General features: G+C 41.8%; 1 protein-coding gene across 1 annotated transcript in view; it reads left to right on the top strand.

Moving 5' to 3' along the window:
* The window catches only part of LOC116326579 (potassium voltage-gated channel subfamily H member 1), a 141686-nt gene that overhangs the window by 12902 nt on the left and 102293 nt on the right, over positions 1-26491 (top strand). The window contains exons 5-6 of the mRNA XM_039614013.1: positions 10379-10497; positions 11270-11662. Of these exons, the coding sequence (XP_039469947.1) occupies positions 10379-10497; positions 11270-11662 (512 nt within the window). The remainder of the gene's footprint in view (positions 1-10378; positions 10498-11269; positions 11663-26491) is intronic.

Here is a 26491-nt window from a genome sequence, read left to right as displayed (position 1 = left end):
ACCGGGAAAAACCCCAACGTACCGGCAGCAAGCCGGGGGGATATTAGAATACCCACCCCAGCCCGCCGCCTCCCACCAGGGGCAACTCCAGACTGAGACAGAGTCCAGCCCCTCTCCAGGAGACTAGTTCCAGAGCCCAAGCCATGCGTAGAGGCGAGCCCGACTATATCTAGCCGGTACTTCTCAACCTCACGCATTAACTCAGGCTCCTTCCCCACCAGAGAGGTGACATTCCATGTCCCTATTGCCAGTCTTGGCAGCCGGGGATCGGTCCGCCAGGGCCTCCGCTCCTGGCCGCCGCCCGACACACAATGCACCCGACCCCTATGGTGCCTCCTGCGGGTGGTGGGCCTGCGGGAGGTTCAGAAGAGTTGATTCTGTTAATCTGGACATAGTATTTTCAGTGTTTCCTTACTTATCCAAGCGACTTCTTCGGTTTCAGCTGAATGCAAGTTTCCCCAACGTTATAGAGAGTACATTTGTATAATAACTGAAACTAGCACCACTGACGAACGATGGGCTGCGAGGTCAGTTTCTTGATTATTAATATGCACATTGTCATGATTATTAATCAACAACCACTAATCATGAAATGCCGTGAGTACCATTCACAGAGAGTTGGGGAATGGTTGCAATTGCCCCACTTCATGTAAATGGCCTCCTTGACTCCTCGCTCAAACTACCATTCCTCCCTGTCCGGGATGGGTACATCCTCATCTTGGAGTATACATGCATATGTATAAAATTCCCCTCTCCCCCCTGTGGATGGTCTTTATCCTTCAAGCTCAGATCCTCTGCCAGAGGCCTGGGAGCTTTAGGGTGCTGCACAGTGTCTTTGCTGTTCTTAGGACTGAGCTGCTCTGGACAGATCTCGGATGTTGTTCCTGGGATCTGCTGGAGCCACTCGCCTAGCTTGGGAGTCACTGCATCAAGTGCTCCGATTACCACCGGGACCACTGTTACATTCACCCTCCACATCTTCTCAAGCTCTTCTCTGAGTCATTGGAACTTCTCCAGCTTCCTTCTTCCTGATGTTGCTGTCATTTGGTTTCGCTACATCTATCAGTACGCCCATTTTCCTCTGCTTGTCCACTACTACTATATCTGTTTGGTTAGCCATCACCATTTTGTCTGTCTGTATCTGGTCCCCAGGATCTTAGCTAGGTCATTCTCAACCACCCATTTTGACCTCGGGACTTCCAAGCCATATTCGACACAGATGTTTCTATATACTATGCCGGCCACTTGGTTATAGCGTTCCATGTATGGCCCTGCCTGCTAGCATCTTGCACCCTGCTGTTATGTGCTAGATTGTCTTAGGGGTATCTTTAAACAGCCTGCACCTGGGGTCTTGCCCAGTGTGATAGACCTCAGCCTCTATGGATCTTGTGCTCAGAGCTTGTTTCTGTGGTGCCATGATTAGTGCCTCTGTGTTATCTGTCAGTCCAGCTTTGTCCAGCCACTGGACTGTGGTACTGACACTCAGTAGTCCCCGGCCTCCTTTCTTCCACTTAGTGTACAGTCTCAGGGTGCTGGACTTGGGGTGAAACTCTCCATGCATGGTCAGGAGCTTCCTCGTCTTGATGTCAGTGTCTTCTACCTCTTTTGGACAGCTTTTTATTGCAGCAGGGTATCTGATCACAAGCAGGTCGTAGTTGATGATAGCCCGGATGTGGTTCTCCCATTCAGCTGACACCTCAGCTGGTAAGCAAACTGAAGGGGTTCCTGATGTGGCCTGACAATAGGTCGGAGCTGGTCAAGTGTCTTCATAACATGGGAAGTTAGTGCCACAGGTCTGAAATCCTGGGGGCCACTGGGACACCAGTGTGTCTCATTCCCTGTACGTCTTTGGCACAGGAATGAGGCATGATGTCTTCCACAGCAGTGGGACCCTCTGCATACTCAGACTCATCATGAACAGTTTATGAAGGACTCCACAAAGCTGGGTCTTCAAGACACAGGGACTCACCCCATCTGGTCCAGCAGATTTGCTTGAATGGAGTCTTCTCATTTGTCTCTGAACCCGGTCATGAGTGAACGTGATAGGTGGGGGAGGGGTGTCAGAACTATTACAACAGGCAATGGTGCCATGTGGAAAGAGAGTGAGAAAGAGTGGTGTAGCTGTGTATTACACGCTGACTAGAGGCAAGTCAGAAGGGTGGTGATCATTCATTGCAGTGATGAATCTGTTGAAAAACACATACAACTCATTAGCTCTTGTTAAGGTTCAAAAATATAGGGAAGGAAACACAGGAGGAATGCAAGTAATCACACTGGTCCAAAGGGTAAAGACGATGATTTTAATGAAATGACACGCGTGGGAGAATGAGCGGACTCCGTAAGCAGACAGCCCCACAATCTCATCCTCCTAACATCAAAATACAGTTTTATATGCATCAGAGTATATTTAGTGACGCCCCCTCATTGCGTCATCACATACATCAGCTTCAAAACCACAAATGTTCTATTTGACAACTCAAGGCACAATTAAAAGTACACTGGCTTCCATCTTCTCCCGGTGGTTTCCGTAAGCCAGCTCAGCTCTCGCATCGTGCATCTACTGCTTCATCAGTCAACTTTCACCTACACCCCAACAGTGTGTGTGTGTGTGTGTGTCTGTGCGTCCACGTGCGGGCGGCGCTGCATGCTGCTGTGTACTGCGTGCGTGTCATGACCTCTCACTATTTGTCTGTCTGTACGTGCAGAGTTTGCATCTGCTTTTCTGAACCTTAGTTGACCTTAAACTGAACTTTCCCCTATCAGTGATTCCTCTAACTAAGTGTGCGTGTGGTTACGTGTATGTCCGAACCAAGACTATATATGTGTACTCTACTGAATTAATGTTTTGATCAAAAGCCTTTACTAAAAGCTTAAATCAAAGATAAATGCATACTAACTCTTTGGCTCTTTGGCTTTCACTCGCTCTGCTTTCGGTTTCGCTTCTGCAAAAGCACACCGCTTCCTGTCAGCCTGCAACTCAGCTTCTCCCCACTGAAGACTATGTGTAAGAATATAAAACATTCAGAAACCTTTAACTTATAGATTCCACTGATTATAACTGAACCTGTAATAAACCTGTTAATATTTGATTATGATAACCCCTGTAATACAAATTATAACCTAATGCCCGCACTTCAATAAATGCTTGGATGAAATGATAATTAATGCAATGATAAAGATGATGGTTATGAACAGTAACCCTAAAATAATTCCTATAATTCTACACTTCCTCTCTTGACCTCTTGACCACAAGAGGTCACCATACTGTGTGTTGGGTCACTCCTTGGCCCATTCAGCTGCTCCCTGTCCATCCCAGACATCATGGACATTAGGATCACTGTTCTTAGCTCTGACCCTCTCTTGGCATCCTGTGACTTAACAAATCAGACAACCTCATGTCATCTAGGTGGTCTTAGTTATAAAATGCCCGCTCCCACTTGAGAACACTTCATGCTTAAGTGGTCTCTGCTCCTCTTCTGGGTCCCTCTCTTCTGGGCCTCCTGCAAAGGATAGAAAACACTTTCTCCCTACTATGCTCTAAGTTACTCTGTTCCTCGACTGTTCTCAAAACATGAACCTAATTTCATATTTGGTTTTTGACTTTTATTTTCAAATCTTAATCAACCGTACTCAGCATTTGTAAAACTCTTCAAGCACTGCCTTCAAGAGAATCGAAGGAAGCACGCCTCTGCATATGCTTCCTCTTTGCTCCTTATCTGATCATCAACATCCTGTGCACAAACTGTCACTGCTGCAAGGGCCTCTCATCTAAAGTCACCTTTCACAAGAAAAATCATCATAAAATCATTATAAGGGCTTATTCTACTAAAAGGATCAAAGAAAACAATCACTTTAATCACTCAGTGTAAGCACATAGTTAATTGCTCCTAGATAAACTTCATCATAGCTAAAAGCTGAACTCTAACAGTATTTTGAACTCCCATTTCCTGGGTGATAACCTGTTTGAATCTATCATTTTATTTCATTTTGCTGCTTTTAATGTAATGGTACATTCTAATTATATTTTATCAGTCATTATATTTTATCAGTTTTAACCAAAATACATAAGCTTTTCCCCCTTGGACCTGGTTTAAAGCAAAAACTTGATCCCTTCAACAAGTATTTGTTATCCTGTAACTGCATTTTATATAAGAGGACTAATTTAGAACTGCATGTGTTATCTCCATATTTTACATGTCACCCAATTTAGTTACAAACGAAACTCCTATTCAGTTAAATGCTAAATGGATTTCAGGCCTTTTGCCTGGAATCAATACTGTCAGGTCTTAATGAACTCTATATGTCTGTAAGCGTGTGCAATCCTTCAATAACTCAGGTCATTCTCACAGTAGATTGGCTAATCATAACGTTAACCAAAAGTTTATGACCCTCAAGAGACGACTCTCTGAGCCACAACTCCGTCAAAGGCACAAAAAATGCAATGTGTATGAAAAATCATTTCTACATATATAATCTCCAATATTATTCATTTGAGTCAGCGAGACTTTTAACATCCTCATAAAAAGCTCTCCTCTACCCTAAAAATAAATCTATTTACTATCTGTTTCTAAAGCCTACATTATAACAACATTCTAGCATTATGTCACTGTTACAACTTATCCTAAAAATCAAAAAGAAATCCCACATTTTCTACTCATAAAATCTTCACTATTTTCCCCAAAGCATATCCTTTATTCCCACAGTTTCCCCTTTAAATTTGGTGTACAACTTCTTTTTAACCCCAGCAATTTATCTTCTAAACAGAATTCAGTTCATTTTACTCCTTTCTTTAGAATTAACAATCTCCGCCTCAGTTTTACTGTATCTAGATTATCAAACAACCCCAATCATTATAAAATCCTAGTAAAACCCCTTTCAAATTAAACAAATTAAATCTTAAATCCCTCTCTTTTTTGACACATCTCATGTGGCAAAAAACTCAACATGCTCCACCCAAGCTTAACAAATCAAAAGGAAAAAAGGTTAGTCATTTCATTTCTCAGAACAGCTCAGCAATTCTCCTCTCCGGTGTTTTGCTCCAGCCCTGAAAACCTGTGTTTAAGGAACAAAATCAATTCAATCATCATGTCAAATCTCCTTCAACTCGTTGCTCCATGCAAGGTCTGGATCCTTGGAACTTCCTGGAAACAAAACCTGTGCCTTACATTTCATACTCAACTCTCCCTTTATGATCTAGTCTGTGTCATGACACAAAATAAACTTAAACAAAACAGTTATTAATCATGTGTCACCTCAGTTCATGGTAACTTAAGTTACACCAAACAATGTTTCCCTTTTAGCATTTAGCATTCTATAATGTAATAACATGGTCTAACCCAAATCAACAAAGCAGAAATTCACCCAAAGGAACATCAGCATCCCCAGATTTAAGTCTCCCACTTGTCCTGTTTGTCAACCTTTTATTTATTTCCCCCCTTGGTCCAACCATTCACATTCACTCCCATGCATTCACATGATATTTTTGCTGATCTGCAGCCTTCCGCAAGACGCCATCAGATGCTCCACATCAGCAAAATGAGCTCAATCATTTGTTTTATTTCGTTTTCTTTTTTTAGAAAATAGTTCTCTATACTTTTGACTGGATTGAATCGATACAATCCATTTTTAGACAGAGACTTGCCGCCAATCAGTCTCTGATTGTAATCAATTATAATTCTGTAAAGCCCACCTGATTTTCGTGACTTGGTAATTTTGTCAACGCCGTCCGTTCACTCTCTTCCAGGCCTGCTTAGAACAAAATGAAAAAGAGAGCTGATTATTAGCTCATCAAAGTACAAAACAAAATCACCTGACAGGTTTTTTCCTGAGTGCACTACTACAAAAATTTTTAGGGCCCCTCTCAGACATATCCATGTCTTAATTAAACACCCTCTCTGGGAATAAAACAACAGCCTCAAAAATCTGAAACAATCTTAAATTTCACCCGTTCAACACACCGAAAACCTCGTCAAAAGATCAAAGACCGTTTGCACAATGTCACCCTTCCTCACTTTACCATGTGTTCATTCAGCACAAGATAAAAACCAATTTCAACCACATATCATCCTTAAATTATAAATTTCCTGTCCAAATCTGCCCCTCTGAACAGACCTGACCACCGTAATCAACTATCCTGATACTTTACCATTATATATTTCTCCCAATACTCTTCATCAGCCCCGATCTCTCTTGAACTGAACAGAAAGCCTCCGACACACACACACACAGGAAGTGTCTCTGCTCCAGCTAATTTGCATAAACCCACAGCTCAACAGCCAACTTAACAAGAGGAATACATGTTTAAACCTTATCACATTATTGAATTATTTTCATTTTCTTTCTATACTAATCACTTACTTTGATAAATCAGTGCAAGAGCACTCCTGAGTCACTCTTATAGACACTTTTCTTTTGTTTTTGTTTTTTTTTTCATAACTCACTCCCTTGTCATACAGCTTCGTTTGAGTTATTCCACAACAACTCTATTTTATCCAAGTATGTTTTAAGTGTATTTTCTTCAACATTCCCACCATTTTAACCCTCATGAAATTACCAGGCTGATTTAATTACATATGTTTGTGTTCTTAGCCAAGTTTTAATCACTATCTATACATTACTCTTCATGAGCTTATCTCTGTATGGTTAGTGCATTTTCTGTTTGTATGTGTGGTTTTTATAAATGTTTCTTTATGATCTTTGTGATCTTGTAAATGTTTTTCTTTTGCAGTGTTTCAAACTCCTTTGACAGGGTGTATTTTCTCTCTCTGGTTCATCACTGGTCATTGTTAATGACATTTCCCCTCGCCTGTGCCCAGTGGCCTTACCTGTTAAATCCCGTCTCCTCCAGTGACTCCAAGGTCACTCCGGGACTTAGGTTCGAGCAATCGTGACTGCGCCTTGCCTTAGGTTGTCCCAGGGTTTCGAGGTGGGATCTTACCCGTCATGGGCTGTCCAGCCTTCCATGCCCGCCTACTACAGGGGCCGACTGGGCAAGAGTGTTATCAGATCTAGGGGACACACTGGTTCTGGAAATTAAAGGAGTGTAAACTGCTTTCTTTATTAAACTTTCCAACAATAATTTCACATGTAACAGTTTGTGTATGTGCGTTTTCAATTCATTAATGTAATTGTTAGTTCCTGTATTTATTTCTCTCAGTCTGTCTCTTTTCTAAAACCTGTAATTAATATAATTTTATTACTTTATTACTTTTTCTTAAAACATGCATTCGCTTCATCTTCTTAGAATTTAACTCTGTCTATTTCTCTGGGTGCTCCCCTGACATCATCAGTCACACACACACCTTCCTCTCACACACACTTTTAAATATTCTAACCTCTTTCAGACGCCATGACTCGTCTCACACACACTGCCTTCTCTCTCTCAAACTTCCATTTTCCACTCACTCAGACAAATAATGCAGAGTCACTCAAATCACATACTGACAGCCTTCACACAATTAAAATCACACAAAATACGCTTTCATACGAGTATTTTGGACATGCCTTCCATGATCAGAAAGAGCAAGTCAAAAGAAAAAAGAAAAAGAAAACTGAAACCTCTCATCGTCTCGCAGCTTCTCCCCACACACACACATAACTGAAAAATAAAACACACCAACATTTATGGCTCACGAAATATACATCTATCCAAATTCAGTCATTTACTATACATCCACACTAATATATTCACACTGTATTTACACTCTCATAATAAGCAAAACCAACCTCTTATATACAGGCATTTAGCAAAAAGCTCAGTCCTCTCGAAAACTGAAACCACCCTCTCTGCGCGTCACTGCTGCTCATTTGCATTTACACACCATCCGTGCACATCCGGCTGTGCATCACTGACACAGAGATTGATCCTACTCATAGATCTCATATTTTATATTACAGACGTCTTTAATTACAACTGCACAGATTTTTTTAGGCCTCTTAAATCCTATAAATTTCGACAAATTTACCCATAACGGTCCAACCGATAAAAGTCCCTGACTTTTTTGCGACCAATTTTAGCCAGTATTCCGTCCCTGACGGTGGCCCGATTGCTAATGCCCTAACCAAATTTATCGTAGCCAAAAAAGCGCAGATACCGTTCCAAACGGTAAAGTGGTCCAACCACTGGCTTATCTCAGGATGCCCTGTACCCCACGGTCAAGCCAAACCGAGCTAACCCTACTACCGATAGGTCAACAATGCGGCGTCCGCATCGAGGAGGGATCGCAACGTCCAGGCTATGCGCTTCTTAACAGACGCCGCTGTCGTCCTAGACAAATTTAGAATAATTTGAAACAACAATCTACACCCAACACAGGATTAAGATTGAGGACAACCCTCAACAGTTTTAGAGATTCCCCAGTCCTCTTCGGATGTTGCCCGAAACTATCCCTAGTCATCGCTAGGTGAAGGATAGATTTCTCTATCCAGCCGGGAGCGTCACCTCCGAGAAAGTTCTTAAGGGTTGCATAACCAATGGGACTTGAACCCACAAAATGACCAAATTCCCTATCCTTCTAAAAGTTCACTTCGCAGTCCAACTGCTTTAATTCTCTTTTCATTCCTTTATTCTCATTACTCAGTACTGTCACTTATAAACTTCCATTTCATTATCATTACTTCAACCTTCAACTTTTCACCAAAATCAAAGCAGACATCTACCAGTAGTTTCAGTGAGTAGACTTTCAATTTACACAGCCCAATTTGACACACTTTGGTTCATAAGATCAACAGGTGGTGCCTACCTTTTGTTATATGCCGGCTTGTCACTCACTTTGACCACTGACCAATGCCTGAGCGCCTGACGCCTCGGACCTTTCTCCGTCCTGTCTCACTTCCCCCCTCGGACGAAGCCCCCAAATGTTAAGGTTCAAAAATATAGGGAAGGAAACACAGGAGGAATGCAAGTAATCACACTGGTCCAAAGGGTAAAGACGATGATTTTAATGAAATGACACGCGTGGGAGAATGAGCGGACTCCGTAAGCAGACAGCCCCACAATCTCATCCTCCTAACATCAAAATACAGTTTTATATGCATCAGAGTATATTTAGTGACGCCCCCTCATTGCGTCATCACATACATCAGCTTCAAAACCACAAATGTTCTATTTGACAACTCAAGGCACAATTAAAAGTACACTGGCTTCCATCTTCTCCCCGGTGGTTTCCGTAAGCCAGCTCAGCTCTCGCATCGTGCATCTACTGCTTCATCAGTCAACTTTCACCTACACCCTAACAGTGTGTGTGTGTGTGTGTGTCTGTGCGTCCCACGTGCGGCGGCGCAGCATGCTGTGTACTGCGTGCGTGTCATGACCTCTCACTATTTGTCTGTCTGTACGTGCAGAGTTTGCATCTGCTTTTTCTGAACCTTAGTTGACCTTAAACTGAACTTTCCCCTATCAGTGATTCCTCTAACTAAGTGTGCGTGTGGTTACGTGTATGTCCGAACCAAGACTATATATGTGTACTCTACTGAATTAATGTTTTGATCAAAAGCCTCTACTAAAAGCTTAAATCAAAGATAAATGCATACTAACTCTTTGGCTCTTTGGCTTTCACTCGCTCTGCTTTTTCGGTTTCGCTTCTGCAAAAAGCACACCGTTTCCTGTCAGCCTGCAACTCAGCTTCTCCCCCACTGAAGACTATGTGTAAGAATATAAAACATTCAGAAACCTTTAACTTATAGATTCCACTGATTATAACTGAACCTGTAATAAACCTGTTAATATTTGATTATGATAACCCCTGTAATACAAATTATAACCTAATGCCCGCACTTCAATAAATGCTTGGATGAAATGATAATTAATGCAATGATAAAGATGATGGTTATGAACAGTAACCCTAAAATAATTCCTATAATTCTACACTCTGTCATCACCGCCCCCATCTCCTCTGCTGTTGAATGGCCCGAATCCAGTGATTGTCTTCCTGCTACTCCACACCCTTCTCATGCTGTTCTGCTGGAGTTTCCAAACCAGCTTTCTCCTGTAATTATCCTTAGCCTCTCTGATCTTGCCCTTCAATAACAAATGAAACATTCTGACCATTCATATACCTTGTACCTTCATAGGGAAAGTCTCACCTCAGGTGATGTTACTATACTTTTGGGTCATACCACTACGGTTTGCTGTCATGGAAAGCTATCCGTCTTTAACATTAAATGGTTGGAATATTTAAAATTGTTTAAAAAAGGAAAGAACCTAACCAACAAAACTAGCCTACTATGGCTAACTGGGTTAGCCATGGTTAGCCATGGGTTAGCTAACTGGGTTAGCCATTAGTTGCTTCAAAATCCAGCAGTGTTTTAGTCATTCATGATGTTTGATGTTAAGATAAGTTTTCATTGTCTTGATGCTGTTGTGTTATCTCCTTGACAGGGTGGGGTAAATTTGCTCGTTTGACTCGTGCACTAACCAGCAGTCGAGGAGTTCTTCAGCAGCTTGCCCCAGCTGTCCATAAAGGAGAGAATGTTCATAAACATTCACGCCTGGCAGAGGTAACACCATTTCTCCTACAATAAGGTCTTTTCTCTCCCTAATTAAAAAACAAACAAGCAAAAAAACACTGGGAACGTGTACTGCAAGGGTTGAGGAGGTGATTATGAGAATGTGTGCCAGGCACAGTAGCAGGAGGGCGTGGCCACACAAAGGACACACATTAATACAGAAAAACAGACAGGGAACCCAGGAGTAAAAAGAGTTGTAGAAACATCTTTTGCCACACATCAGCCATGTATAGAAGATAGAAGATTATGAGCTCATTTTGTCAGTTTGCTAAAAAAATTATCTGAATTAAATTTATAATGGTCACTATGCCAAAAATAGAGATAAATACATCTAAATAACAAGAAGAATTGTGCTAAGCTAAAAGGTTTGTTGCCCCTAAATAAGTTTTTAAAAATACTTTATCATGTTTGTTGAACTTCTACTAAGTCAGGTACTTCTGGATAATTGTTGAATGTTATGTCTTACTTACTATATTACTATATTTGTAACAAAACAGTAACAATAACCAGGTGTCAGGACAGAAAATATTGTAAGATAGCTCAAATGTGCTGTTTAGCAAAGTATTTCAGTCTCAGGCTGGACAGTTTTAGGTAAAAACAAGTTGTACTACACTGCATCTCTTGTTCACATTATGGTAATATATTCTTTCTGCTTTTAAGCCCAGCCTGTGTGTGTGTGTGTGTGTGTGTGTGTGTGTGTGTGTGTGTGTGTGTGTGTGTGTGTGTGTGTGTGTGTGTGTTTGTGTGTGTGTGGGTTTTGCAGGTTCTCCAGCTGGGTTCAGATATCTTGCCTCAGTACAAACAGGAAACCCCAAAGACACCACCACACATCATTCTCCACTATTGCCTTTTCAAGACCACGTGGGACTGGGTTATCCTCATCCTGACATTCTACACTGCTATCATGGTGCCCTACAATGTCTCGTTTAAGACCAAGCAGAACAATGTCACCTGGCTGGTGGTGGACAGCATTGTGGATGTCATCTTCCTCGTGGACATTGTCCTCAATTTCCACACTACGTTTGTTGGTCCAGCTGGAGAGGTTATCTCTGATCCCAAACTAATTCGCATGAACTATGTCAAAACCTGGTTTGTCATCGACCTCTTGTCCTGCTTGCCTTATGATGTTATCAACGCTTTTGAGAATGTGGATGAGGTTTGTGGGTTTTTTAAAAAAAATAATTTATTTAAGATGAATGTTTTTACATCCTCTTTTTTCAGTCATGAGGTTGCAGTCATGACTGAACACTCTGTGTTCCTGTCACAGACCAGAGTCATCATTTAAAACTAATCAGTGTGTAGTAGCTAAGATGAGCAGACTTAATAAGCTGTTCAGTGCAACTGAGTCTTTTGGAATTTGGGGATATTTTAGGGACATATGCTGATGATGTTTTAGATTGAAAATAACTACTGTGTTTAATTATCAATGAATCTATTATTCAGCTCCAGTCAAATCCAAAGGCATTTGGTTGATTAAGACTTTCCATAACAAAGTATAACAGTATTAAATGATTATAAATGATTTGTAACCTTTAGCAATTCAAATCATATTTGTTGAGAAGTCAGATATAATGAGCTCTTGTTATGCAAATCTTTGAAACCAAAAAAATATAATTGGCTGATTTATGTCATGTTTGGGTTTGACCAGCAAATAGAACTCTTGAGAATTTTAATATTTTTTGGGCTAAGACTGGAAGTATTTAGCCTAGTCTAATTTTTGATTGCAGGAGAAACTGGAGTTTCTAGAGAAGACATGAGAAAGCACAGTGTATACAAAGCAAGATGTAATGTATTGTCTTTATAACAAGTTTCCTATGTTATGCACAGGCCCTTAAACTTCAACTTGTAGAACCAAAGCTCAAACATAGAGGTGGAAGTGTGATGATTTGGGTGTCCCTTGACTAAAAGAGATATGACAGAATTTTGTTGAGAAAACCCGTATGGGAGCAGCTATATTTTGACTTTTCATAGAAAAGAGTGCAGGCTTCCAACTCATATTCTTTTATTTGTGTGTTCTTTCAGCATTAATGTGAGAGTGCAGCTGCAATAGATTTTTCATCTCAGAGGCTCACTTTATTTTTTACTTTATGTGTTTTTAAGTCTTTGCAAACTGGCCTGAATTTTAATTTACTCCAGCAGTTTGTTACGAACCCAATTCTACAGAGGACTTGGGCTTATTTAATGCATAGTAACTTCTCAACAGAAAATATACGTATAAAATGTAACAGTTATAAACTTCCAGTTTAACTTAGACTTACACACAGTTAACAAATTGGTTACTCTTTTGAGACCTGCATATATGTGTCTTTCATAAAGACTTCAATTTTAAATCCTATAGTTTAAATAATCTTTGGTAATGAGGAACTAGTTTCTGTAATGCATCAAATTTCTGTGTGTCTATTTTTGATTTTTTGATAGCCAACTCCTCCTACACAGTCAGGAGTTGCGCATCCGAACTTGGCACATAGGTCCATTATGGGCCCTTGAAGACTGAAGACCATATCACATATTATCTTGTCATTACGTTGTCCAATGACCACCTACCAAGGGGCAAAAATAATTAGTTTTTACCTTTTATCCACATGTAACACCTTCTAAAAGTGTATCTTTTTATATTACCATAATAGCATCTTATTTCTATCCACAAAATCTGGCAAGCACCTGGCATTAGGCTTAAATCATTCTTTTTTTTCATTGAACATACAACACCTTACTAGCACTTATCCATCCATCCATTTTCTAATGATTATCCTGGGCCAGGTTGGGTCTGTTATTTTTCAAGTGTAAACCATAAAGCATAATTTTGATATTCTTTTGCAGCTGGTTCAGTCAATTTTGTCAAAGCATGACAAAACCTTGAGTTTGGGTATCTATAAGCTTTCTGCTTTTGAGTAGATGTATTGCTTTAAGCACACATGCCCTCGGATGAACAGGGGATTCCGTTCCTTGTGTTTACCTGCTTTTTTTTAATTGTTTGTTGTTTTAACTGTTGGTGGGTGTAGAAATTGTTTTTATGACCTTTCAGCTGAGATTCAAACATTTCTGTGGATACCACACACATCATAAAAGTCCTGGCATAACAGCCCATGAAACCGGATGTTTCCACTCCTGCCCTCAATATTGGTGGGGTTGGGGTGCGAAAGGTTATCATCACTCTGGGTTATTTGCAAGCTTTGAATTAGCATTCTGTCTGTGCGGAGGCTTGCAAAAAGCTGAAGTAGCAGCATAAAGCAATTGCTTGTGTCCTGGATGCAGTTTGCACTTCACCCTCTCTTCCTTTTTTGCAATAAAAATAAAAAATAATGTCCAAATCCATGCTGTAGACTGCACCACTATTTTCCTCCTCCAGCACACAAACTGAAATCAGATTTCAGTCTGTGTGTATCCAGAACAGAAGCAACTGCATTGTGCTGTGCAAGTGAAACTGACAATTGACAGGCAAGCAGGCTAACAATTCCAAGGAATTCCCATCCTTACTTCTTATTCCCTTACCCGGATTGGGCATGCAACCTTTTTCCTGCTCAGAACCATGGCCCCTATATTGGAGGAGTTAATTCTAATTATTCACACGACATTGTAGAGGCATGTCAACCAAGGCAGCCCTACATCATCCAGGTCCATCTGGAAGCCAGGGCATATTTCTTTCACCCCAGGGGCCCTGCCACCAAGCAGTTGATTAACAGCCTCATTTACTTCGGCCCCACTGATAGGGAAGTCATCCCTGTGATTCCCAAACTCACCGCCTGAAATTTTGGTTCCACACATCAAATAATTTTCAAGATAATTTAGTTAAATTTGTGCATATTTGTCATTTTCAAAACCTGGATCACTTGAATCTCAAATCATCAATTTTTTTGAATATTTACTGCTCCACCATCTCTGAATTTTTATGGTCTAAACTTTAAATATACAGATATTTGGGTTAAAATATACTAAATGGCAAAAAATGCATATATACAGTACCAGTCAAAAGTTTGGAGACACCTTCTCATTTAACAGTTTTTCTTTATTTTTACCACTTTCTACATTGTAGATACAAACTGAAGACATCAAATATATCAAGCAAGATGTATGGAATTATGTAGCAAAGAAAAAGTTGATAGGAAACTCTAAATATGTCTCAGATTTTAGATTCCTCAAAGTATCTTGATGCATTCTCAATCATCCAGGTAAGAAAGTTGATCATTCAGTAATTGGTTACTGATTACTAGGGATGGGTACCGGTGTCTGGTGCCATGATGGCACCGGTTCTGACATAAACGGTAGTAACCAGACCGAAAAGCAGCGCACATTTCGGTGCTTTATTTCGGTGCTTTTTTTTTCCTGAGCCAATTTTACGTTTCCGAGGATAGTAGGCGGGGCCAGGTACGTACGTTCTTTTAGAGCAGAGCTACAGATTAAAAATGCCCAAGGTGAAGCGATCAAAAGTCTGGCTGTACTTCACAGCAAAAGATGCAAACTCAGCAGCCTGCAACAAGTGCTTTAAGCTGATACTGTGATACTGTCAAAGGAGGTAACACCTCAAATCTGATGAAACACCTGGCGACACATAGCGTTTTTTTTTAAAGCCGAGAAATGCGCCGTGTTTGATAGCTTGCTGCGAGACCTCACACCGTGCACATCTACTGAGGGTGTGGTGCCTGTTATCGGACCCGGAGTTAGCAACATCCCCCAAAAACCCGAAGAGGAGAGTCCTGGCCCCTAGCCCTGTCAGCGTAGCAGAAATGATGACGGATGATGATGGCAGCAGCAGCCGTTCTTCTCTGCGCGAGTAGCTTCATGTTGTTCGTGTGTAATTAACGTTGAGTACGCTAACCACATTATTACATTAATGCATGTAAGGTGAACTAGCAAACACCGTCGTAGTTACATGCGGCTGTCTTCTTGTTTGATGGCAGATACTCCCTTCACCCTGGCCAAAAGGCTAAAATGACCAAAGAAAAAGTGGAAAACAGTTAAACATGAGAGGTTTTTGGACAAAGTTTGTGTTTTTCCATTGTTTAAGCACTGCTTCCAGCCAAGAGTGAGACCATATATGCCCTATAGCTGCAGAAAAGGCTAACATTGTTATCTTTTACAAAAAAAACAGCTAAACATGAGAGGTTTTTGGACAAAGTTTGTGTTTTTCCATTGTTTAAGCACTGCTTCCAGCCAAGAGTGATACCATATATGCCCTATAGCTGCAGAAAAGGCTAACATTGTTATCTTTTTACAAAAAAAAACAGCTGAACATGAGAGGTTTTTGGACCAATTTTGTGTTCTCCATTCTTTAAGCACTGGTTTGAGTACCGTTTAAGCACCGGCACCGTTTCAAAAGTACCGGTTTGGCACCGGTATCGGATAAAACCTAAATGATACCCACCCCTACTGATTACTTTTTTCAAGTAACTTGACCAACACTGGTCGTGCCATCAGTTAACCCTTCACGACTGTGGCACGCGTGCCAACTGTGGCACGCGTGCCCAGGGTTGCTGACCCCTGATGTAGCGTTTTCAGTGGGAGAAAAGTTTCATCACTCATCCAAGTGTCAGTCTCAGCTGAACTGCCTAAAGCTTGTACTTCAGTATGAGCAAACAGCACGTAAGATGGCGGATTACAGGAACCACCTGAGATTCAGCCTCAGATGCAGACAAAACAGGATTACTCCTAAAAGTCTGCAAATGAGCTCTTCAGTTAAAGGCTTCCGGGCAACAAAAATCCTCCAGAAGGCACAACACCAGCTGTTTAATGTACGTGTGAGGCAAACAAATTTTTACCATCAACGTGCTAATATCTCAAGAGGAGCGGATCCGACAGAGATGAGAGTGATGCTTCTAGATGAGAGTACTCTTAAAACGGTGTTTGACGTCACTGAGAAGGCTCGTCTAAGACCAGGCAACAAAGGAAGTTTGACTTACTTGTTGTACGTTGGAAACGACAGCAAAATACGGAGAGTGTCCTCAAAAGCCAGAAGAGAGAAGGATGCGACACTGAGGATGTGGACAAGTGGGTGAAGAATTTGTCTGACAGACAGCTCACCCAAACAGAGAAAAACATCCTTGCTTGAGGGTTGAATTTTCCTGTCACGCCAAAGCAAATCCCACTAGTGGAACTGATCAAAGCAACAGAAACAGCAATTCGAAAAAACAACAATATTGCAGAAGTGGAAGCAGAGCAACTATGGACAAAAGTTTTGGCCTGTCTCAGCAATGCAAAGTCGCCAGCATCCAACATCAGCATGGAGGAGAGGAAGGCACTCACATCACTTAGTAATGACAACAACATCATCTTCCTTCCGGCAGACAAGGGTAGGTGCACAGTCTAAGGAGCTTGGAAAGAAAAGCGTCTGGACTTCTTTAAGTTGCTTGACGACGTTTCACCTCTCATCCGAGAAGCTTCTTCAGTTCTAGTGTCAAATGGTGGAGAGTCCAAGATTTAGGCCCTATGGGAGTATCCCCCCGAGAGGGACAATGGATCCCTAATGATCCTCTACCTAATCATATAAGCCAAGGTGTGAAAACGGGTGTAGGTCACAATCAGCCAAGGTTTCGGATGAGCTCATTGTGAAACCTAGCCCCACCCTATCATGTGATTTCCTGAGGTCAGATGGCCCAGGATGTGTACATTGGCATCCTCGAAAGAGTGAGGCTTGTCCTTTAGATGCAGATGGACCGCTGAGTCTTGTCCCGTGGAGGTGGCTCTTCTATGTTGTGCCATGCGTTTATGAAGTGGCTGTTTGGTCTCTCCAATGTTTGTGTTTAGGAGTTTTGTCTTTGGGATGAACCAGTTTTTGTCTGAGTGTGTTGCTGGGTCTGAAGTACACTGGATGTCATGCTTGGAGAAGACTCTGCTGAGTCTTTTCTGATACACCGGCTACATAGGGGATGACAATGTTGTTGCGTTTATCTTTCCAGCTGACAAAGGAAGGTGCACTGTGGTTCTAAACACAACGGATTACCACACAAAGATCACTACTCTCCTCAGTGACAACAATACCTACGAAGCCTTAAAGCCAGACCCCACAAGTAGCTACAAAAAGAAAGTTATAGCTTGCCTTCAAGACCTTGAAAAGGACAAAATCATTGGCCGCCCTATATATCATCACCTATACCCAGGGGATGCCATACCCTGCATTTACGGACCTCCTAAGATCCACAAAGAAGGTGTCCCACTCAGACCCATTGTTAGCAGCATAAACTCAGCCACTTACATTTCGAAACACCTTGCTACCATCCTAGCACCTCTTGTGGGGAACACGCCACATCACATCAAGAACTCCACCGACTGGACCGACAAGGTCCAGAAACTTACCCTGGATCCAGATGAAACTATGGTGTCCTTTGATGTAGTCTCTCTCTTCACTTGCATGCCTACCACGGAGGCAGTGGAGACTGTCAGAAAACGACTACAAGAAGACAGCTCCTTGGAAGACAGAACCAAATTTACCCCCGATCAGATTTGCACACTGTTAGACCTCTGCCTTACCACCACATATTTCTAATACAACAAGGGTTTCTACAGGCAAAAACATGGCTGTGCCATGGGCTCCCCGGTGACACCTTTTGTAGCTAACCTTTACATGGAGGAAGTGGAAAGAAAGGCTCTTGGTTCTTTTAAAGGGAGAGAACCCAGCCACTGGTACAGACATGTGGACGACACCTGGGTCAAAATCAAAACACAAGAATTGGAATCCTTCATTGCTCACATTAACGTTGTGGATCAAGTTCACCAGGGAAGACACAAAGGATAACTGTTTGCCTTTCCTGGACTGTGCCGTGCACAGCGAAGAGAATGGAAACCTCAACATTGAAGTTTACCGAAAGCCCACACACATTGACCAGTACCTCCTCTTTGACTCCCACGACCCTCTGGAAGACACACTTGGAGTATCAGGACCCTACATCACCGGGCAGAAAATATTCTCTCTAAGCCTGAAGGGAAGAAGAAGGAACACACAAATGTAAAGGAAGCCTTTAAAACATTTGGCTATCCTAGATGGGCTTCATCAAGTCAGCAAAGATTCACAGAAAAGAAGATCAGACACCAGCTAGGGAAGATAAGAAAGAAAGACAAACGCAACAACATTGTCATCCCCTATGTAGCCGGTGTATCTGAAAAACTCAGGAGAGTCTTCTCCAAGAACGACATCCCAGTGTACTTCAGACCCAGCAACACACTCAAACAAAAACTGGTTCATCCCAAAGACAAAACTCCTAAACACAAGCTGTACAGTGTAGCGAGGAATGCCCAGAACTCTACATTGGAGAGACCAAACAGCCACTTCATAAACGCATGGCACAACACAGAAGAGCCACCTCCATGGGACAAGACTCGGTGGTCCATCTGCATCTAAAGGACAAGGATCAGTCTTTTGAGGATGGCAATGTAAACATTTTGGACAGAGAAGACAGATGGTTTGAAAGAGGATTAAAAGAAGCCATTTATGTCCACTGTGAGCGACTGTCTTTGAACAGAGGTGGTGGTTTACGACACCAGCTGTCTGCCATCTATAATCCAGTTTTGAGATCCCTTCCCAAACGCCTTAATGCCCACTCCTGGGCCATCTGACCTCAGGAAATCACATGATATCGTGGGGCTAGGTTTCACAATGAGCTCACCCGACACCGTGGCTGATTGTGACCTAGACCCATTTTCACACCTTGGCTCATGTGATTAGGTAGAGGATCATTAGGGGGTCCATTGTCCCTCTCGGGGGAATACTCCCACAGGGAGTAAATCTTGAACTCTCCACCATATGACCCTAGAACTGATGAAGCTTCTCGCATGAGAGGTGAAACGTCTTCAAACAACTTAAAGAAGTCCAGACGCTTTTCTTTCCAAGCTCCTTAGACTACGATGACCGTTGTCATTGTCTGAGAACTTTCACAGACAGGTAGGTGCACAGTTTTGCTAAACCAGAAAGACTATAATGAGAAAATTTTGTCACTGCTTAGTGACGAAAATACTTATGAGTCCCTGAAACGAGACCCAGGAAGTGGCTACAGGAAGAGGGTGATAGACCGTCTGAAGCAGTTAGAACCGGACAATGCTATTGACCAGACCTCATACCACAGGCTATACCCAGAGGAATCTACACCAAGTCTGTATGGTTTACCGAATATACATAAACAGGATGCACCTTTAAGACTGATTATCTGTATGATCAACTCAGTCACCTATAACATCTCTTAGTTTCTGGCTTCAGCCCTCAACCGGCTGGTAGGCAGCTCTGAACACCACATCCAGAACACCTTGGATTTTGTTGAGAAGGTGAGAGATGTCATTATGGAGGCACATGAAATCATGGTCTCGTACAATGTTACATCTCTCTTCACTTGCATCCCAGTCACGGAAGGGAGGTAGTTTGTAAGAGATTACAGGATGACCCCAACTTTAGCAACAGGACCACTCTCCGCATCGACAAAGCGTGTTTGCTTTTGGAACTGTGTCTTCATTCCACCTATTTCACATACAAGGGCTAGTTCTACAGGCAGAAACATGGGTGTGCCTTGGGTTCCCCAGTTTCACCCATCGTGGCAAATTTTTACATGGAAGAAGTGGAAAAGAGGTCTTTGTTATCCTACCCTGGAACACCACAAAGTCATTGGTTCAGGTATGTGGATGACACTTGGGTGAAAATCAGGACGTAACACAATTCACGGATCACATTAACTCGGTGGACTGACACATCAAATATGAAAAGTGGCAGGTTAGCCTTCTTAGAAAACCTGTAGTGATCCCATACATGTCAGGAATATCGGAACAGTTTAGACACATTTTTTCTAAACACCTTGTCTCTGTGGCTTTCAAACCTCAAAAAATGCTGGGCCAAAAATTGGTCCACCCCAAGTATCGGGTCCCCCCGACACAAACAGAGTAACATAGTGTACGCTGTTAAGTGCCAGGAGGATTGTCAGGATTTATACATCGGGGAAACCAAACAACCTCTGGCAAAGCGAATGGCACAACACAGAAGAACTACCTTGTCAGGCCAGGACTCTGCAGTCTATTTACACCTACAGGCCAGTGGACACTCTTTCAATGATGAGGATGTACACATCCTGGACAGGGAGGAACGCTGGTTTGAGCGGGGAGTCAAGGGGGACATTTACGTGAAAAGGGAAAGACCATCTCTGAATCGAGGAGGGGGCTTAAGGGTACATCTTTCGCCATCTTACAATGCTGTGATTGCAGCCATTCCCCAACTCTCTGTGTATGGTATTCATGGCCATTGATCAGTGGTCTTTGATCAGTGGTCATGAGAATTTGCATAATCATGATGAAGGAACTGACCTCCCAGCCCATTGTTCCTTCAGTGGGCTGGTTTCAGTCATTATGTAAATGTACTGTTTATAAGATTGGGGAAACCTGCAGTCAGCTGAGACTGAAGAAGTCACTTGGATGAGTGATGAAACGTTTCTCCCACTCAAAACGCTACGTCCAGATGAACAGAATCAACTTTTGGAGAGTCCTCAAAGTAGCCAACCTTTGATTTGTTGACAGCTCTGCAAACCCTTGGCCTTCTCTCAATGCCCTTTATGATGCAGTCACCTGAAATGGTTTTCACTTCATGGGTGTGCCTTGTCAGGGTTCATTTGTGGAATTTCTTGCGCTCCTGAATGAATTAGGGCCTTCAGTTGTGTTGTGCAGAAGCCAGGTTGGTACATAGCTGACAGCCCTATTTGACAGCTGTTAGAATTCAAATTATGGCAAGAACCAATCAGCTAAAGAGAATCAACAGTCCATCATGAATTTAAGAACTGAAGGTCAGTCAGTCTGGAAAATTGCTAAAACTTTGAATGAGCCCCTAAGTGCAGTTGAAAAAACCCTCAAGTGCTATCATGAAACTGGCTCACATGAGGACCGCCCCAGGAAAGGAAGACCAACAGTCACCTCTGCTGGATAAATTCATCCGAGTTACCATCTTCAAAAATTGCAAGTTAAGAGCACCTCAGATTAGAGTTCCAGTAGCAAACACATCTCTACATCAACTGTTCAGGGAAGGCCAAGAAACACAAGGAATGTACATTAGACCAGTGGAAATCTGTGCTTAGGTCTGATGAGTCCAAATTATGACATCTTTGCAACCATGCATCTGGAGACCATCTCTTCACACAAAGACACTGTGTCTTTGTGTGAAGGGATGGTCTCTATTTGCATGGTTCCCATCATAAAGCATGGAGGAGGAGGTGTGATGGTGTGGGGGTGCTTTGCTGGTCAAACTGTTGGGGATTGATTCAAAAATGAAGGCACACTGAGTCAGCATGGCTAACCCAGCATCCGCTACAGATTTGCTATCCCATCTGGTGTACGTTTAGTTGAACTATCATTTATTTTTCAACAGGACAATGACCCCAAACACACCTCCAGGATGGGTAAGGGCTATTTGACCAAGAAGGAGAGTGAGGGAATGCCAGTAGTGTGCAAAGGAGTAATCAAAGCAAAGGGTGGCTATTTTGAAGAATCTAAATCCTAAAACATTAGAATTTATGTTATGAGTTACTTCATAGTTTTTCGTTTGCTACACAATTCCAAATGTGTTTATTCATAGTTTTGATGCCTTCAGTGAGAAGCTACAATTTAAATAGTCATGAAAATAAAGAAAAACCATTAAATGAAATTAATTACATTGAATGGTAGTGTATATTACCTTTTAATTAAAATATACTAAAAGGCAAAAAATGCATATATAAAAAAATCCCCTATTGCCCCTGCTAGCGGACTTTATACTTCAAGCTCAGGTCCTCTGCCAGAGGCGTGGGAGCTTGAGGGACCTGCACAGTATCTTTGCTGTTCCTAGGATTGTGCTATTCTGGATAGAGATCTTGGATGCTGTTCCTGGGATCTGCTGGAGACACTCCGTTAGCTTGGGAGTCACTGCACTAAGAGCATTGATTACCACTGGGTATTGCCTTCACCCTTCACATCTACTCGAGTTCTTCTCTCAGCACCTTTAGTTCTCTAGCTCCTCATGTTCCTTCTTCCTGTCCCATTTTGACCTCAGGACTTACAGGTCATACTTGGCACAGATGTTCCTGCATACTATGCCAGCCACCTGGTTTTGGCGTTTATGCCCTGCTTGCTAGCATCTTGAACTCTGCTGTTATGTGCTGGGCTGTCTCAGGGGCACTTTACACTGCCTCCATCTGGGGTCTTGCCTGTCGTGGTATACGCCAGCTTCTATGATCTTGTGCTGAGAGCCACTTCCTCTATCTGCCAGTGGTACTATGCAGGGGCCTGATGATTTTTCTCTTTCCTCCTCTTCTTTCTCAGGTTTCTGTTGCCTGAGGTATTCACTAAGCACACGGTCTGTTGTGGCCATCTTCCTGATGGATGTTTGTTGTGCCATCCTGGAAAGTGGTTCTGACACTCACCGGTCCTCAGTCTCCCTCTTTCTGCTGGGTGTACAGTCTCAGCATGCTGGATTTGGGGTGAAACCCTCCATGCATGGTCAAGGAGGGTTTTATGTTTCCTGTATGTTTCCTGGCATTTGTTTTGTTTTGTTTTTGGCAACAAAGAATAAAATCTTACTCTTCTGGCTGTCCTTCCTTATGTCAAGATCTGGTTTGGTACAGTTGCCAGTGCTCCTAGGTGTTGCCCACTGCTTGAGTGGTAAGAAAATAGAATAGCTCAGTGAAAAGAGAAGTCTGGGTTTCAAAAAAGAAAAGAGAGACACGTGGACATTACACTCATAGCGAAGTCAATATGAAAGAAACTGCTCGACTTCCCTAGTATTAGTTACCTTACTTCATTTCTAATGGAAAATAATGTTTTGTTTTGTTTTTAGCCGACATGTAATCGGTGCTGGCAGACCCTGTGAACATATGTTATATTTATGTTCATATTTTTTCTACACACAATTTATTTTGTGATAATAGTATATTATCAATACAACCCACATAACCAGAGTGTTTTTGGAGAAGTGTGTATTGCTCTGGATATACAGGGTGAGCCATTTATATGGATACACCGTAATAAAATGGGAATGGTTGGTGATATTAAAGTCCTGTTTGTGGCACATTAGTATATGTGAGTCGGGAAACTCCTCAAGATGGGTGGTGACCATGGTGGCCATTTAGAAGTTGGCCATCTTGGATACAACTTTTGTTTTTTCAATAGGAAGAGGGCCATGTGACCAGTGTTGGGCAAGTTACTTTGAAATAGTAATTCAATTATAGTTACTAGTTACTTCTTCAAAAAAGTAACTGAGTTAGGAACTGAGTTACAATATTCTAAAAGTAATTAATTACTTGGAAAAGTAACTATTGCGTTACTTAAAAAAAAACAAAAAACGTTTAACCCTCTGGCGTCCAGGGTATAATTGGCCATTTTTTTACTACTCTTGATTTTCTCCACATTTTACCTTTAAAAACTATTTACTTTGCCTTGTTTGGTATCATTCTTTTTAGTGCAACCTCACGTGCCTGAATTTACAGTTATGTTCTCATTTTGTCATACTGTATAACCAGAATTGATCTAAAATCAGACAAAAAACATAAAATCACAGTAGAAAAAGTTATATTTTTACTGTAACAACCATAAACATGTTTAATGAATCATATTTCATAACTTCAAATGCAAATATTAATTGTCAATTTTAAAATCCTATGCACAAGTTTTGCAAACAACAAAGTTATTTGCATCCATTTACCTTTTACCCCTTTTTAAAATAACCATTTCAAACTATTTAAAGAACAATCAGCTGTTCTTCAATAAGATGCCACACAAATTATTTGTGCCACTCCAAAAAAATAATTTCTGTCCACTGTAAAGGAGAACCTCATAGCCTGATACCTGCAGGTCTGACAACAATGGGGTGAGCGCGCAGCTGCTTAAAGCTGTAGCATCCAGATTACTTACAGCTACTTCCGTGTGACTGATATAAGATGCGGTAAGCTGAACACAGCTTCAACCGTCTGTTTGTTGAAAAATAGTAACGGACCGCGTTTCCTTGTTAGTAACTGTAACGCCGTTGTAACGATAGGAATAGTAATTAGTTAGATTACTCGTTACTGAAAAAAGTAACGCCGTTACTTGTAACGCCGTTATTCCCATCACTGCATGTGACACATCAAACTTATTGGTAATGTCACAAGAAAAACAATGGTGTGCTTGGTTTCAACGTAACTTTATTCTTTCATGAGTTATTTACAAGTTTCTCTTTGTTCACAGCCATTGACATGTCGAAGAGGTTAACACTTGAGGAGTGGATCGAAATTGTGTTGATATCTGGTGAACGCAGTAACCGGGTCATTGCAGCAGATTTCAATGCAAGACAGCCTATGAGACCACCCATCTCCCATGCTACAGTTAGCAAACTGCTTGCTAAGTTTCGTGAAACTGGTTCAGTGTTGGATTTGCCAAAATGTGGATGCAAGAAAACTTGCTGAATGAAGCTAGGACAGCCACTGATGTTTCTTCATTAGTGACAGAGCCCACAGCGTAGCACTTGCCGCATGTCACTGGAGAGTGGTATTAGTCGAACATCCCTTCGGCAGATTAGCTACTCACAAATACTTACAAACTCCAGCTACTGCAGCATCTCAACGAGGATGACCCAGATCGGTGCACAGAATTTGCAGAATGGGCAAAACAAAAATTGGAACAGGACCCTCAGTTCACGCAGAGGATTTTGTTCAGTGATGAGGCAAATTTTTATGTGAATGGTGAAGTTAACAAACAAAACCACCGCTATTGGTCTGACACTAACCCACATTGGATGGATCCCTCCAAGACTGTTGGAACGACAAAAGTGATGGTTTGGTGTGGTATGTGGGGTACAACGATAGTGGGTCCATTCTTCGTCAATGGAAACCTCAAGGCCACTGGATATTTGAAATTGCTACATGATGATGTGTTTCCCTCTTTATGCACTGAAGCTGGCACGTTCCCTGAGTTTTTCCAGCAAGATGGTGCACCACCACATTATGGGTGCCAGGTCCGAGCATTCCTAGATGAACAGTTTCCTGGAAAGTGGATTGGTCGTCGTGGGCCAGTTGAATGGCCCCAAGGTCTCCCGATCTGACCCCTTAGACTTTTATCTTTGGGGTCATCTGAAGGCAATTGTCTATGGTGTGAAGATACGAGATGTGCAGCACCTGAAACTACGGATACTGGATGCCTGTGCTGGCATTTCTCCTGCGGTGTTGCTATCAGTGTGTGAAGAGGGTTGCATTGACAATCCAACACAATGGGCAGCACATTGAACACATTTTATAAGTGGTCAGAAACTTGTAAATAACTCATGAAAGAATAAAGTTACGTTGAAACCAAGCACACCATTGTTTTTCTTGTGACATTACCAATAAGTTTGATGTGTCACATGGCCCTATTCCTATTGAAAAAACAAAAATTGTATCCAAGATGGGCGACTTCTAAATGGACACCATGGTCACCACCCATCTTGAGGAGTTTGCCCCCTCACATATACTAATGTGCCACAAACAGGACTTTAATCACATTTTTATCACGGTGTATCCATATAAATGGCCCACCCTGTATTTTGCACACTGTCGATGACAAGCAGTCAAGCAGCCTGGTCAAAAGGTCCACTGCCTGCTCTTCTACACATCTCCATACTTCCATAGGTATGTCATCTGGACTTTTTGTGGCTATTTCACCAACATCTTTACCCCTCCATTCATCTTGACCTTTAGCAGACCTGGCTGGATTTTTACAGTGTCACGTGAGCTCCTTGATTGTTTCTATTTTGTAATCTTACTGATTGTAAAATACTTTAATATTGCTGTTGCTTATGAATTAGCACAATTTGCGCAGCTAATTTTTTTTTATTAGGAGCTGCAGTGCTCAGTACATCAACATACCAACAAACTGACTTGTTTTTTCATTTTGTCTTTTACCTTATTGGGTAGTATAACTGATTTCATTTTAATCTAAACAATATTGACAATAAAAAGAGTAGAATCAACATTTTACACTGTTATGGATTTGTTGGTGAAATTAAACACTGACTTATCATTTTTGTTTTGGCCAGCCTATTACAGAA

Source organism: Oreochromis aureus, linkage group 6 (assembly GCF_013358895.1).
Source record: "Oreochromis aureus strain Israel breed Guangdong linkage group 6, ZZ_aureus, whole genome shotgun sequence".
Classification (NCBI taxonomy): domain Eukaryota; kingdom Metazoa; phylum Chordata; class Actinopteri; order Cichliformes; family Cichlidae; genus Oreochromis; species Oreochromis aureus.
This window is presented reverse-complemented; position numbering and strand designations above follow the sequence as displayed.